General features: G+C 41.5%; 1 protein-coding gene across 1 annotated transcript in view; it reads right to left on the bottom strand.

The window, feature by feature from the left end:
• Positions 1 to 15674, bottom strand: part of CDH11 (cadherin 11) — a 72791-nt gene that overhangs the window by 10480 nt on the left and 46637 nt on the right. The window contains exons 8-10 of the mRNA XM_036440617.2: positions 11564 to 11700; positions 10444 to 10577; positions 9624 to 9741 (exon numbers count right to left, since the gene is read on the bottom strand). Coding sequence (XP_036296510.1) covers positions 9624 to 9741; positions 10444 to 10577; positions 11564 to 11700 — 389 coding nt within the window. The remainder of the gene's footprint in view (positions 1 to 9623; positions 9742 to 10443; positions 10578 to 11563; positions 11701 to 15674) is intronic.

The following is a 15674-nucleotide window of genomic DNA, read 5'->3' as shown; positions in this document are numbered from 1 at the left end:
TAATAGATTTTTTGTTGTTATAATTTATCACATCCCTTATAACCAACTCTTCCCGCCACTTCTGTTTGGGATCATTTTCTCCTTGGCGATGGGGAAGGAGAAAGAAATATACCACCTAACTCTTTCTTGGTTCAAAGCCTCTAAAGAATTCAGTGGGATATAAACATTTATGATCTTTCAGTGAACTGAGAAATCCCAGGAGTTAGTTAAGTCAGTGACAGGAGGAAGCCTTGAATGCGGAACATGTGGGATCCATCAAGGGGAACAACGATGGCTTTTTTTTCGTTTGAGTGGGGAGGGGCGGGTTCCCAGATACACTGCTCTGCGTTGGACATACTGCAGCAACGAATCTCAGGCAGGAAAGGAACATAATTATTTACACAGCGAAAATGGCAGGGCATTAAAAGACATCTGCCATTCTGATCTGCCAAAAGCAATTAAAGGGGGGAGAAAGTTCCACGGAAATCTGCTTGGGTATCTTCAAACAGTGCAAGTGAAAACCAGAGGCATATTTGAATGTTATTTGGTGCTGCTCATAAAAACAGAAATGCACTTAGTTCAGACAAAAAACTAGTAAAAGGGAAAGAAAAGGAAAAGATGCTTGCCAATGGATCCAATCAAGGGTGAATCTTGGCTGTCTTCCTTACTCAGCCAAATCTGTTTGTCATGCAAACTTCTTGTCATGTTTGTGTGTTTTTTTAAGTTCAAATGAAACTTTGAATGTATCATGTATCAGAGCTCATTCGACCTGCAACTGGCCCATCTTAGACAGGATTCTTGCCAAATACTTTCATGTGAAGGTCATCTCTCGCTGTACCCAAGCCCTGGATATCCAGAGTAACTTTATGGAATTATCAATAATGCATGGGTGGAGGGGTGGGTGATGTGACATCGACTCCTGTGGAACATGCCAACATCAAAAGATGGATTGTCTTTTTCAGCGTGAGGCTTCTATCATGACATAATCATTTCTTTCATAATAGTATTATAACTAATCTTTGAAATGTCGAAAGCACAGGACACCGTATTATTCCATCCATTCTTTGATTTTAACTCATGCATCTGTTCAGCTCACTTTTCTTAATGTTGGGATGATGCCCCCACTGAGCTCATAGTCTAGTGGGAAACAGGCAGGGAAATAATTGCTTAGGATGCAGGGTGGCAAGAAAACTAAGGAACACAGAGGAAGAAGCCTCTAAGATGGACTGGAATTGGGGACACCTAGAAGAGACTTCATTGACAGTGAGACACAGAAGAGGAATAGGCAGAGGAGCACATTCCCACAGAGCAGAGCTCAGATGGGTGAGAGTGTGGCGTACTGGGGAGAGTACAGTTGGTCTGAAGTTTCCGGAGCTTAAGATTCAAGGAAGCAAGATAAAAGAGACAAAAGCCAAGTTTACATGGATGGAGGGAGATCACATAATTCTTTGTTATAAAGTGCGAGTTAAATCCATAGGAGATGGCTGGCCAGTGTGTCTGAGTGGTTGAGCGTCGACCTATGAACCAGGAGGTTGTGGTTTGATTCTCAGTCAGGGCACATGCCTATGTTGTGGGCTTGATCTCCAGGTAGTGGATGTGCAGGAAGCAGCCGATCAATGATTCTCTCTCGTCATTGATGCTTCCATCTCTCTCTCCCTCTGCCTTCCTCTCTGAAACCAATCAATATATATTGAAGTTGTTTTAAAGATGCATAGGAAATGGAGAGCCAGAGAGGAGTTTCCATTGGAGAGGCATCTTAGGTATGTCTGTCAGTAAGGGCGTGTTTAAGTGGTGGCAAGACTGGAGTCAGCCAGGCCTGTTTGGGGGCCACCATGACAGGCAGGCTCCTCTGTGCACAGGTCCTCATAGCCATCACCCAAATCAGCTGAACTTTCACAATGTAACTAACTTAGCCCCATGGGCTTTGAGAACTCCCTAGCATCAGGGACCATGTCCTAGTCACTGCTACAGCTCATTCCTAGCGCACTTCCCAGCAACAGTACAAGAGAACAGCTCATTTGTCCATGATTATGGAGGGATGGAAAGAAGAGATTGAGATACAAGAACAGGGGAACACCCAGCTTTTGATAGAAGTCACAGTGGCACTAAATGTGGATGAGCCATCAAGAGCAGAAAAGGTCAGATGAGACAGGGAAGGTGTTTTGAGTTGCCTAAGGGTTACACTTCCAATTTGTTGACTTGAAAGCCCTAAGAGTATTCTTGTTATTATAATAGAAACTTATTGCAAGCTCCTAAAATTGCCCCTTACTGCTCAAATCAATAATCCGGGTTTTAGCAGCCAAGTAACACCATGGTCTGACAGGCCTCCAACGTTTGCTGAAACATATCTATTTTGTATTGGGCAGCACTGAGCCTCGGGGTCCTGGGAACCCAGGATGCAGTCCAATTATGCCAGCTTTCTGTATTCCAGGGCCTCTAACTCTCAAAATAGCAGCTCAGCCCATGAAATAGATGTGCTGTAATAATTGACAGTTCTTAAAATGAGATTAATTATGTGCTAAATATTCATGTATTAATATTAAGACTGATCCTTTTTCTAGAGATAAAATGTTAAGACAGATGTTTAATTTCTAACCCTTGCTCCTTCCTCTCTACTTTATCAAATGATCATTGTTGAAAACAAGAGGTTTAGAAATTAAAAATGTTAACTTCAATATTAGGATGTTCCCATTCAATTAGATTATGCAATCATTAGGTCAAAAGACAAAATCAAACTATCTGATTGTTAGAATCCAAAGTTGAGATAAAAATTGGGCATTCATTTCTTAATAAAATAACGGGAAGGAAATTCCCTAAAAACACACATGACCCACCACACAAATATTAACTACAATATAAATGGTGAAACTCTAGAACTAATATTCCTAGTTAAGTAGCAAAGTGAGAATATCCATTATTTTTGCTATTATTGCACACATATTGTAAAAGCACACATTTATCCAATTAGACAACAAATAACCAAATATTAAAAAAGAATGAAGTGAATTCTCATTAATTTTTTACATAGGTGTCTCCTTAGGAAACCCATACAAATCAGCAGAGAAGTTGTATCACTTTAGAACAATGTACTAATTAAAATAGCTGCAGTTTGTACTAAAAGTAGTCACTTGAAAAACATAAGTTAAAAATCCACTTCGCAACAGTTCCCAAATATGAAGTACCTAGCCATACACATACAGTAATAAGAAATGGGCAGAACAAAAATGAAGGAAGTTACAAAGCATCCCTGGTGGAAATGAAGAAAGAACTGGCTCAATGGAAAGTCAGACCATGCCTCCAGATGGGAAGAATGCTTTTAAATATTTAGTTCTTAAATTTAAGATAAACTCAATAAAATTCACAAATGTACTTTCTAGGCACCTTAACGTTAATTTTACGTTATATCTATAGGAACAAGGAAACCAAAACTCAAGAAAGAGTACTAAAATAACAATAATATGGAGAACATATACATCAGATTTTAACATATATGTGTATGCAACCATTAAAGAGAAATACAATACCAGCACTAGAGTGAAGTGGAGAGAATGCAAAGAATTGAAAGCCCCCCAAAATCAGAGATGAGATAAAGATGGTATTACAAAGCCTTTAAGAAATAACAGATTAGTTCTTAAATGATGTTTAGGAAATGGGCAACAATTAGAGGTTGTTTATTTCATATGAATAAACACTGGAAACGGGGAGCATGATGGATAAGAAGGGGGGAAAGAGGCGAATGTTGATATCATTTGGGATAAGGAAAGCCTTGCTAAGGATAATATTAAACAGAGAATGATATAAAAAGTGCGCCATTGATACTTGAGAACACAGCATGGTTAGATTCCGAAGGGTGTTGAGACATGGAGGAAACCTATGGTACAGGTTCCACAGCTCAAATGTCAATGGCATTAAAAGACAAAGAATTGCCCTAACTGGTTTGGCTCAGTGGATAGAGCGTTAGCTGCGGACTGAAAGGTTCTAGGTTCGATTCTGGTCAAGGACGTGTACCTTGGTTGTAGGCACATACCCCGTAGGAGGCGTGCAGGAGGCAGCTGATAGATGTTTCTCTCATAGATGTTTGTAACTCTCTATTCTTCTCCCTTCCTCTCTGTAAAATATCAATCAAATATATATTTAAAAAAAAGACAATAATCTTCACAAATAAAGTACAGATTGATGAATACATGTACAATTCCAAAACTGGGTGAAAGCCATGAAGAGCAGATTTACAAAGAAAAAAAAATTATCAAGACTTATTTAAAACTTCTAGCTCTACTAATCATGGAAGAAACTGATATTTTAAAATGTGATAATATTTCACCTATCAATTTATCAATGATTTAGAAAAATAATATCTAGAATTGGCTTGATGGTGAGGAAATGGGACCTCACCTATGTTATTAAAGATTATTATAAATATTTCCGATATGTAGTTTGTCAATAAGTATCAAAACTTTTGATCCTGTCACTCCACTCCAGGAATTTAGCCTAAAAGAATAATTAGATATTTGTCAAATGCATGTGAAAAAATGTACTTATGCGTCCGCCTGGCATGGATCAGTGATTGAGCGTTGACCTATGATCCAGGAGGTCAAGGTTTGATTTCCGGGTTATGGGCTCCATCCCCAGTGTGGGGTGTGTAGGAGGCAGCCGATTAAGAATTCTCTTTCATCACTGATGTTTCTACCTCCCTCTCTCTCTCCTTTCTACTCTGAAATAAAAACAATATATATATTTAAGACGAAGAAAAAGAAGATGTGCTTATGTAACAGTAGTCAACTATTATCAGACATTCTTAATGTGGAAATTAGGAAGCTATTTATAAGAAGATGCTGGCATAAGTAAGTGGGGGAAAACCAGATGTATGTTTTATGACTGCCTTGTTTAAAGATCAAAATATATGCCAAGGGCAAATCTGGAAGGGTGTACAGAATATCAGCATTATTTCTGGACACTATACTACCATCAAGTTATTTTATCATTTACATTTTTATTTGTTTGGATTTTCTAATTTTCCTTCAAGGAATATGTATTAATTATGCCCTAGAAGAAAATTATAAAACTCTTTGCGAATTTATTTTACCACAGTGATGATGGCTCTGATTAAGACTGAAGTATAGTTTGTCTTTGGTTCATACTTTCCCTGGAAACCTAGATTGATTCATTGCATTTCAGGTTCTATCTCTTCTGAAGACTGTTATTATTTGACTACAGGATAAACAAAGGTTTTGCAATAAGAATTAACTAGAAAAGACATGAGCTTTATACTCGTAATACACTGTGTTAGGCTCACTAGCGAGAACCCTCCGACTACTCAAACTTTTCCATTATTTCACACAATGGCAGCATGAACTTGAGCCTCTGAAACTTCTGATGTCCATATGCCTGCCTCACCTAGAAAATGGGGATGGAAATATTCAACATGCCCACCTCATAGGGCTGTTTGAGAAATTAAGTGAAACAATGGCCACGGGGAGTTTTTATAAATTCATGAAGAGCTAGACAGATGAGAGGGGCTAGTCTAAGCATTTCCTTTGCTTGGCTCATTCCTTATCCATCCCACGTTTCTTGTGTTTTTAGAGGTGCCACTGAGTCTGACATTTTCAAAGTAAATGCATCTTAAAACCTGGGCGGATCAGCTCTTCATCTGCCCAAACAGCACCCTTTTCGGTATTAACAGCCCAGGAGGGACTGAGATGCTGAATATTTTTATCCCCATTGTCTGCCTGCAGACTCATCTCCGAAGCTGGGGCTGTAGAATGGAGTGAGATAAAAGGAATGAAAAGATTTGTGTGCATGAAGGTGGCTTCCTCCCTTATATTCCTAAAGCAAGATGACCACCACATGACTTCACTTATATCTGGAACTTAATGAACAAAATAAACCAACAAACAAAATAGAAACAGACTCCTAGATACAGAGCTCAGACTGACAGCTGTCAGAGGGTGGCAGGGTGAAAAGGTGAAAAGATTAAGCAAAGAAAACATCAACTCAGAGACAGAGAAAACAGTATGGTGACTACCAGGGGGGAGTTGAGGGGAGGTAAAAGAGGAGATAAAGGAGGAAATGGTGAGGAAAGGGATTTGATAAACACATAATACAGTATACATAAGATGTATTATATAATTGCATACCTGAAATAATATACTTTTAATAATGAGTGTTACCCCTGTAATTTCAGGTTTTAAAAAGATACCCTGTGCTTATGTCAAGTTTAGGCAAACACAGTCCCAGGTATTTACATGGCATAATGAAAATAAATGCTCAAGGAGAAAGAACTGATGCTTTTACCCAGGGCAATATAAACCATCACTGCATGTTTTCTATGGAAAACAATCTCAGCTGAGAAATCTGGCAACTCAGTAGGCTATTAATATGATGTGGAAAGTGATTCCTCCTTTTGGATTACTTCAATATGTAATTACTTTTAGGATCTAGTAGGAAGATACTCTATTAAATGATGATTACAGGACTGCATTTGCTTTAAGGTTTCATAATAGCTCTAAACATGCGAGTTTTCATTAACTGTTGGCCATAGTTAATAAAGTCGTTTTTCTTAAAAAGGAGCAATTTCCTGCAAAGGTGGTGGCTCCAATGTAGGATGAGACTCTTATAAGAAAGGGGACACAGATTGTGCAATGGGTTGGCTCATTGATGGGAATATAACCTCCTTAAAATTACAGGTGTCATCCTTAAAGCACCAGGACAATGTGACATACTCATAACCCCCCAAAGAAACAATATGTTTTAGGGAGTTAACAGCAGCTGAGTATTATTGCAGACATAAAAGTAAGGAAGACAAGGCCGATGATGGAGGTGATGCAGGCATAGCCAGGAAGCCTAAAAAAAACACCTGTTGGTTTAGGGGATGTCAAGATAAACGGGATGTAGGCCATACATCTTGCAATGAATCTCAGATGAGAGGTGTGGGTTATACAAACACACAGGTAGATGTCAGACCACAGGTATTAGAGAAGACAGGCAATAAAAGAAGTGGTAGCATTTGAGGCATGTGAGAACACCAGCATTTCCTGGACAACCATGTAGATAACCTCACTAGTGATAAAATTTTTAGTTGTTGGTTTTTTGTTTTGTTTTTTCCCATCATAAAACTGACATAAACTAGGGTGAAAAAATATAGCCCTGTAGCAAACCAGGGTTGGCAGAAAATAATTTTGGAATTAAGAACACTCCAAGAGTGGATTCTCAGAAGCTAAAAGGTGCTCACATATCGTAGAAAGTATTATAAAAACGCTGTGTGTGCCATCTTGTTCACCTCAGCTCAGGGAACATTTATGTCCATTACCTGCCAGGGTCTGCCTTCTCTGGAGAGATGAACCTTCACAAAAGGAGGCAGTGTGCTCCTCGCTGAGAATCACTTATCTAGCCCAGGCTTTGCAAAATTCTCTCTTTAAGGGTTTAAGGCACTCATACATGCACATGAACCAATGCCAACAAGTACAAGAAAAACCTCAGAAGAAATATTACATTAAAGAGCTCCAAGTAATGTTTCTATTTTGAAATGATGGAAATCATTTACAAAGGGAATTAGAGATTGTTTTGTCCAGTTCCTTTAAAATACATGTCTCTCCCTCTAACTTCCTCCACACCCTGGCTGTCCAGAGCATGTCCACCGAGAAAGCAAGGCATCAGGAGGGAAATCTCTGCCACAACACCTGGGCCTTTGTGCCCCAGAGTCTCATTTAAGATTCACCTCATTAAGAAGGGCTGCACTTAAATGCTCAACTCAGCTCTGACCGGTGTGGCTCAGCTGATCGGGCATTACCCTGCTGATTCAATTTCATGTCATGGCACATGCCTAGGGCGCATGCAAGAGGCAGTCCTTCAATGTTGTGCACTCACATCAATGTTTCTCTCTCTCTCCCTCCCTCTCTAAAATTCAATTAAAAATATTTAAAAGCTCAAAGCAATGCAAGAAGTAAGAATGCCAAAACTGGTTTGGCTCAGTGGATAGAGCATCGGCCTGCAGATAGAAAGGTCCCAGGTTCGATTCCGGTCAAGGGCATGTACCTTGGTTGCAGGCACATCCCCAGTTGGGGGTGTGCAGGAGGCAGCTGATTGATGTCTCTCTCTCAAAGATGTTTCTAACTCTCTATCCCTCTTCCTTTCTCTCTGTAAAAAATCAAAACTAAAAATAAAAAAATAATCAATAATTATTACTTTATCCAAGTGGCATGGGGAACACTCCTCTGCTCTAATAACCAGCCCAGCAGGATGCATTGTTCTAGTCTTTGCGTGCCTGGGTTTAACATCTAGATCCAACTCCTGTGCAGCTGATTGACCTTAATTTTTTTTTCTTTTTCAATTACAGTTTATATCCAATATTATTTTGTATTAGTTTCAGACCTACAGCTTAGTGGTTAGACAGGCATACAAAGCGTTCCCTGATATTTCCAAGTATCCACCTGGCAGCATATGTAGTTATTACAATATTGTGGACCATATTCCCAGTGCTGTACTCTACATCCCCATGGCTATTTCACAACTGCCTATTTATCCTTCCCAATCTCTTCCCTGCTTGTAGCTGATCGACTTTGGACAAGTTACTTGATAATTCTGTGCCTCATTTTCCTCATCTTCTAAGTGGGAATAATAATAATAAGCCTTAGTCGTGGTGGGCTGAGATAATTCAATGGTCAGAGTGTGGGAAGGGTCTTGGCATGGTGTTTGCAACATAGCTGCTGGCATTTATGATACCAACAATAGTGGATAATAATAACAATGATGAAGGAATAATACTACTTATTTGATTAATTTAAGATCCTGTAAAGCTGGCCTCAGTCACCGAGAAAGCAATCAGCGTATAGCCTAGCACACAGCTAGCACATAGCTAATGAAAACATATACACTCAGGTCCACCTTTTATTCCTATGTCTGACGATGGCATTTGTCAGCCTGTTTTACGGACCTGCAGCATCACAGATTTATTAGAACAGCTGCAGACCAAATTAGTCTGTCCGGGAGTCAGGAAACTTAGTTTTTGATCCTGCCTTCTGCCACCAACGTTGTCAAGGGACTGCATCCATGTGGGTCTATACAACACAAACAATTTGAAGACTTTGCCCTGGGAAGCAGGAAGCATTTGCTTTTCCCAAGTTTCCCGTGGGCCATAAGGTGCCTTGTCCATGCCCTTCCCATGGTCATCCCGCAGCCACGTTCAGGAACCCAGCTCTGTACCCACCACACTGCATCCCAACTGTACATGGAAGAGAAGGCCAGCTGATAATTTCCACTGCCTGGTAACCTTGACCTAATTTGTTTTAATATCTCTTGATATCAACATTCATAAAGCCACACTCCCCTACTAGGGTTCACCAACCTCTGGAAAAAAAAAAAAGAAGTTCTTTGCTATTGACTCTGTAAGTGTCCCCGATTAGTTCTGCCACCACTTCATGATCATCAAAGCCACCCATAGAAAAAGTAAAATACCATCAGACTCACTCACTCATAGACACTACATGAGCCCAAGCCTCACAATGAAGATGGCATTATGATTTCTCCTTTGCTCTTCACCAGAAAGGCATTAATTATTGAGATTAGGGAGGATACTTGCTCTCTGCAACATAAAAGCCATCTATTGCCCATTTCTGCATCTCTGAAGGCAGAGGAACCTTGGTACAAACCTCTGTTGTCTCTGACCGTGAAGTTTGGGTTGTGAATGATTTCAGGAGGCAGACTGAAGATAAATCTTGGTCCGTTGGCTGTGTCATCCTTGTCATCTGCACTAATTGTAACAATTGGCTGAAAGAGAAAGGTAGCCCATAACTAAATCATGCTGACATTGTCACATCATTTATTTAAAAATTCCCAGCTGGCAGCCGGGACCGGTTTGGCTCAATGGATAGAGCATCGGCTTGGGGACTGAAGGGTCCCGGGTTCGATTCCGGTGGAGGGCATGTACCCTGGTTGCGCGCACATCCCCAGTGGGGGGGGGTGCAAGAGGCAGCTGATCGATGACTTTCTCTCATCAATGTTTCTGGCTCTCTATCTCTCTCCCTTCCTCTCTGTACAAAAATCAATAAAATATATTAAAAAAAAAAAATTCCCAGCTGGCTAACAAACTTGGTTTCAATCAGAGAACACAGTTCCAGGACTGAACTGAGGCTCTGAAGCTTTCTTGGGTAGTGAGAGGTATCTCCAGGTGATGCTCTCAAATACCAAACTCGGCCCAGCCAGTGTGGCTCAGTGATTGAGCTTGGACCTATGAACCAGGAGGTCACGATTTGTTTTCCGGCCAGGGCACATGCTCACTGGTGGGCTTGATTCCCAGTGTGGAGCGTGCAGGAGACAGCCTATGAAGGATTCTGTCTCATCATTGGTGTTTCTATCTCTCTCCCTCTCCTTCCTTTCTGAAAATCAATAAAAAAATATATATATATATTTTAAATCAATTTGTTTCCCAATGCCTTGCTCGTAGGCAGGGGAGGGAAAAAGCCAAGGTACCTGGTTAGAAAGCGGCTTGGTCTGGTCACTCTCACAGATGAAGCCTTCGTAGGGGGCAGCGAACTTGGGAGCATTATCGTTGACGTCCAGGACCCTGATGGACACGGGGACCTTGGCTTCCTGATGCCGGTTGTCTGGAAAGAGAGCATTCAGTCAGTGCCGGGCAGCAATGCACGTTGGTCCTAGGTTACTCTCAGGAACGAGTAAGCACCAGCCACTCCTCCAGGCAGTGCAGGGACACAAACACCATCTGAAACCAGAAGTATGCTGGGACCAGAGTGAGGGGGATGCTCTGGGATAAATGTGATTAGCCCAGGAAGAGCCACTTTTCTATCTCTTCTGACTCTGATGCTGAGGTTATTTATATTCTAAATGCTTGGAATACAGCCTGCCACCCCTGAGGGTAGTCCATAGCAGTGGTTCTCAAATCGGGGTTCCCCAGAGCAGCAGCAGAACCACCTGGACAATCCTTGGGCACGGAAATGCTCAGGCCCCAGCCCAGACCTACTGAACCAGAGGCGCTGAGGGAAATCTTTGTTATGACAATCCCTCCATCATATTCTAACACATGACCACGTTTGAGAACCACTGGTCTACAGGTAAACAAGGAGCCACAAATCTTGGCTCTGAGGACTCTGCTGCTCCGCGTTTAAACAAAACTGAGTGACAGGATATAGCGAGGAATCCTTCAATGAAGGTCACGAGTGTCAAGCTGCTCAGGGCCAAGTCTGCACCCAGAGAAAACAAAAACCCCCCTATGTCTTTCCTTGTATGACTTCCTAGAGTCAGGCGTCTTCAAACTACGGCCCGCAGGCCACATGCGGCCCGCAGAGGAGTCTGATCCGGCCCGCCAGGTTTTTTGGGCAGTGAGCGCAGCCGAGGTGTTACAGTAGGAATTAGTAGTTCATATAGTCCGGCCCTCCAGCTCTCTGAGGGACCGTGATCTGGCCCCCACTTTAAAAAGTTTGAGGACCCCTGTTAGACAGATAACCAAAAGCAAATTATAAAGATGGAAAACATGTTTATTCTATCTCAGCTGTGTGTCCCTTTCCAGAATACGCGGAATCTGAAGGAATAACAATCGATAAAGCAGAATCAAAGCCCTTAGGAAAACACTTACGGATCTCTGCCGCAAACACAGAGATGTTAAGCCACGCGGTTTCCTCTCTGTCCAGGGGTTTTGTAGTTTTAATAAAACCATCCTCTGGATTGATAGTGAAGAACCTGTCCAGGTCAGTATGCCGATCAATTGAATACCTAAGCAGAATGCAAATGAAGCAATTAGGAGAGGCATTCCAAGCAGCTTAATATTTGAGTATTTTCTCCATGCTACCTTTAAAGCAGCTTTCCCAATTAGTTGCTTGAGCTAGGTGTTTTCTTTTTAATCAAATTTACTTTTCAAACTTTGCACATGAATCTTTTATAGAAATCATTTTGCCGCATTAGAATTCTTTATCCAGGGTGATGAATGAAAGAGCCGTTTAGCATATTTGATTGAGAAGCGGTTTAATGCCATGCTGCATATTTCTCCAGATTTACTACAATCACCCACCATCTGAATATTTATAAAAGTGCATTTTGGGAAGTCGGTCTGCCTTGCTCCCAAAATACTCAGAAAGTCATAAACGTATCAAACCTTTGCCAGATTTTTGCATGAGATATTAAACAGTTTTACGCTTATCTAAATTTATCAGCAAGGATCATTTATGGTCCAAAACAATCCTTTTTCCTCCCTATTTAAAGAACAATGTGAGCTGCATTTTGAGCAGGCCTATTTAGCTTATTTGCTTAGTTTTAGGGGCCTCAGGTAGCTTGGTTCTGAATTCCAGGATGAAGTATGCAAAGCAGGCTTGGCCATTCATGTGGGAATTCACACTGCCCACACTTTTGTGACCCCAGACTGTGCCGAACACCACAGCTACCAGATTTCAGGTACGTCTGTCCACTAGAAAGTTTACTTTGTTTCACACAAAAGACCAAATAATTTTCAAAATATTATGGAGTATATTTATGGCAGGGTGAGGTGGGAGATGGGGCAAGAGGAAGGGAAGTTATTGAGGTAAAAGGGAAAGTGACTCATTGAGGGCATGCCTATCTGTATCAGAGCCCTGGCTTTCAAGAGTCTGCTGAACTCCAAAGGCCCTTCATACCCTCCCCCACACTGACTCCAAGTGGAGAATATGGGCATGTCAACTCAAGTAGCATGCTGGGCTTCCTAACTGGGTAGTTTCCTGTCCTTGGAGGGCTTAGCTGTGTTTCCCAGAAGTTTACAGAATACCCATGCCTGGAGGCATTCATGGAGGGCCATACAACCACATATTAGAGGTAGCAGGGTGTATTATCTTCAATTTACAAATGACAGGATTGGCCAATGGCCTATTTTCTAGTTTCTGGGGGAGTCACTGTTAGAACCTGGATCTTCCGATCCCAGATCATGTTCTTGCAGGAAAGAGGGACCATGTGCATCACCCACAGGAGCTTATCTCTGGTATCACATGACTGCACAGCTCCCTGTGGGAATGGACCAATCAGTGCCCTTCCCCAGAGAAGAAATGGTAGACATCACAGATCTTGTAGATGTCAACAGAGGATCAGCCACTGAGCCCTCAGCAGAGAGCCCTACTGAAAAGAAGGAAAAATAATAGAAGACGTTTTGTCTCACACCAGGAAATTTACTGTCTAGTTAACATGACAAGACACACTTGTAGGAAGAAATGGAAGGATTCCAAGCATTATTCCATATAAGCGAATTGGTTTTGTAAAATCCTAGGTATAAGTTCATGCTCCAGCACATATAAGCTGAGTGATATTGGAAAAGACACTTGAGCTCTTTGAATCTCAGCCTATTATCTTTTTAACTGGAATATGAACAGTACCTAGCTTTGGGTTGGTTTTGAGAACTGCATAACTTAATAGATGTTTAAAATATCTGACTTAGCGCCTGGGCAGGGTTCTGAGGCTAGTGAAGGCACCAGGTGTGGGGCTTTCACAGGAGGGAGAGATTACTGCGAAGGAAGCTAAGAGAAGAGAATATTCCAGGAAGACAGTTGTAAACAAAGGTGTGTCTAAAAGTCTTTTTCACAGACTCTGAGAAAAAGAAGATATGCAAAATGTTCATGCAGCTAAGAGTTGGGGTGACACAATAAGGGCTTACCCATATGTCCAAGAATATGACACAAATTCCTTTAGAGATGGAGATAAACAATTAGCAAAGTAGGTGGTGAGGATGGGAGACCCAGTGAATAAAAGGAGAACAAGTGGGTGAAGTGGGTTGGTGCAAAGGGTTTGGTGCACTGAGCATCTTTGGATAATTATAGACATGGAAATTGCTCGCATACACAAAACAGCTACCATTGAAAACATGACCCCAATACCCAACTGCCAAAGTGGGACCTGGGAGACAGTGAGGTGCAGAGGGTATCAGCAGTTGCTCCACATGTTTTTACATCATCACTCTCCTAAAAAGTCGCTAATGCACCTCAATATTCCTGACCAAAGTGAAGCTATTTGTAATTCACACCATGAACAGTGTTGAGTAGTTGAAAGGTGTTATAATGTCCCTCAGTCATAATGTAATGCATCTTCCTGCACAAGGAGAACTCAGTACCCAAACCTTGTCGGGAAATCTCGTCATTAGTGGTGGCTTGGCTAGAGTAAAAAGCTCAAAGTGGACTCAGGGTAGATGTGGACTAAGCTACAGACTCTGAGGAATTCACATCATCCTTCTGAGTGTCAGTATTTCCCTTATTGGGATCATAAAGCAGCGAATGCCTCAAAAGGTGCTTATTAACTTTAATTTAGTGCAACAGGTTAGGATCAAGAAGATGCTCAATACAGGGAAATTCCCTTCCTTTCTCAGAAGGAACAAGGTTCAAGGATTGAAAGGCAGTGGAGCCCTGGCTGGGTAGCTCAACTGGTTGGAGCATTGTCCCATGCACCAAGAGGTTGTAGGTTTGATCTGTGCTTGGAAGGCAATCAATCGATGTTGATCTCTCCGATCAGTGTTTCTCTCTTTCTCTCTTCCTCTCTCTCTGAAATCAAGAAGAACATATCTTCGGGTGAGGATTGAAAAAAAAAAAAAAAAAGGCAATGGACAGTGTTTATGTTTGGAACTCCCTTCTGCTCTCTTGGCATTTTCTTTGGTGTAAATAGAAAGATGTCACTATCCATGATAATATTTTGTCATGCTCAGATCCATTTACCTTTTCTTTCTAGCCTTGCTGAGGTAGGATTGACAAATAAATACTTGTATATACTTAATGTGTACAACATGGCGTTTTGATAACAGTATACCTTATGTAATGATTACCATGATTGGGCTAATCAACATATCCATCACCTCACAGAGTTACCATCGTGTGTGTGTGTGTGTGTGTGTGTATGTGTGTGTGTTAAGAACATCTTAATAAATTTCAAGTATAAAACACATGATCTAGAATAGATCTCTAGAAGTTCTTCATCTTACAACTAGAAGTTGTACCCCATGACTAAGATCTGCAGCCCCCCAGCCCCTGACCACCACTGTCCTGTTTGATTTTTTTCCCCCCATCAGATTCTATTTATCATGTTGTATTTGTCTTTCTGTGTCTGGCTTATTTCACTTAGCATACTTTTCTCCAAGCTTATGTACATTAACACAAAGGGCAGGACTTCCTTTTTAAGGCTTAATATTCCATCGTATATATGTACCACATTTTGCTTATCCATTCATGGGTCAGTGAACACTTAGATGGTTTCCATGTCTTGCCTATTCTGAACATTGGATTGATCACGGGGTGTAACTATCTCTTCAGGATACAGTCATTATGAAAACAGTACAGAAGTCCCTCAAAATGCAAATGGCAGCTGATATTGTCCTGCAGGTGGACTTTAGCAATCCTGAACTTGACAGACACATCCTGGCCCTTCGTAAGGATGCCGTGGACAACATGCCATAGAGAGGTGTCACTGTGATACACCATGGCCTGCGTTGTGAGGTGACAAGTGACATCTAAGTACAGAGGGGGAAGTCAACACCCTCTAAAGCATGTTACAAAGAAAGGGGAAGAAAGAACCAGGAGGAAGAATGGGAAAGTCCAGAACTAGGAGATGGCAGTTCTGCATCAGAGAACAGGAAGTAGAAAGATCTCACAACAGCCAAGAGCTGAGTGGGAAGAGAGAGTGAGACAGATGGGGAGAGCAGAGATGAGCAGACCCAGCAGGAACTGGGTGCAGGGGCTCCAGAAGAGCCT

This window comes from Pipistrellus kuhlii, unplaced genomic scaffold, assembly GCF_014108245.1.
Source record: "Pipistrellus kuhlii isolate mPipKuh1 unplaced genomic scaffold, mPipKuh1.p scaffold_m20_p_17, whole genome shotgun sequence".
NCBI classification, from domain to species: domain Eukaryota; kingdom Metazoa; phylum Chordata; class Mammalia; order Chiroptera; family Vespertilionidae; genus Pipistrellus; species Pipistrellus kuhlii.
The sequence above is the reverse complement of the archived record's forward strand: the minus strand, read 5'-3'. Positions and strand labels throughout refer to the sequence as shown.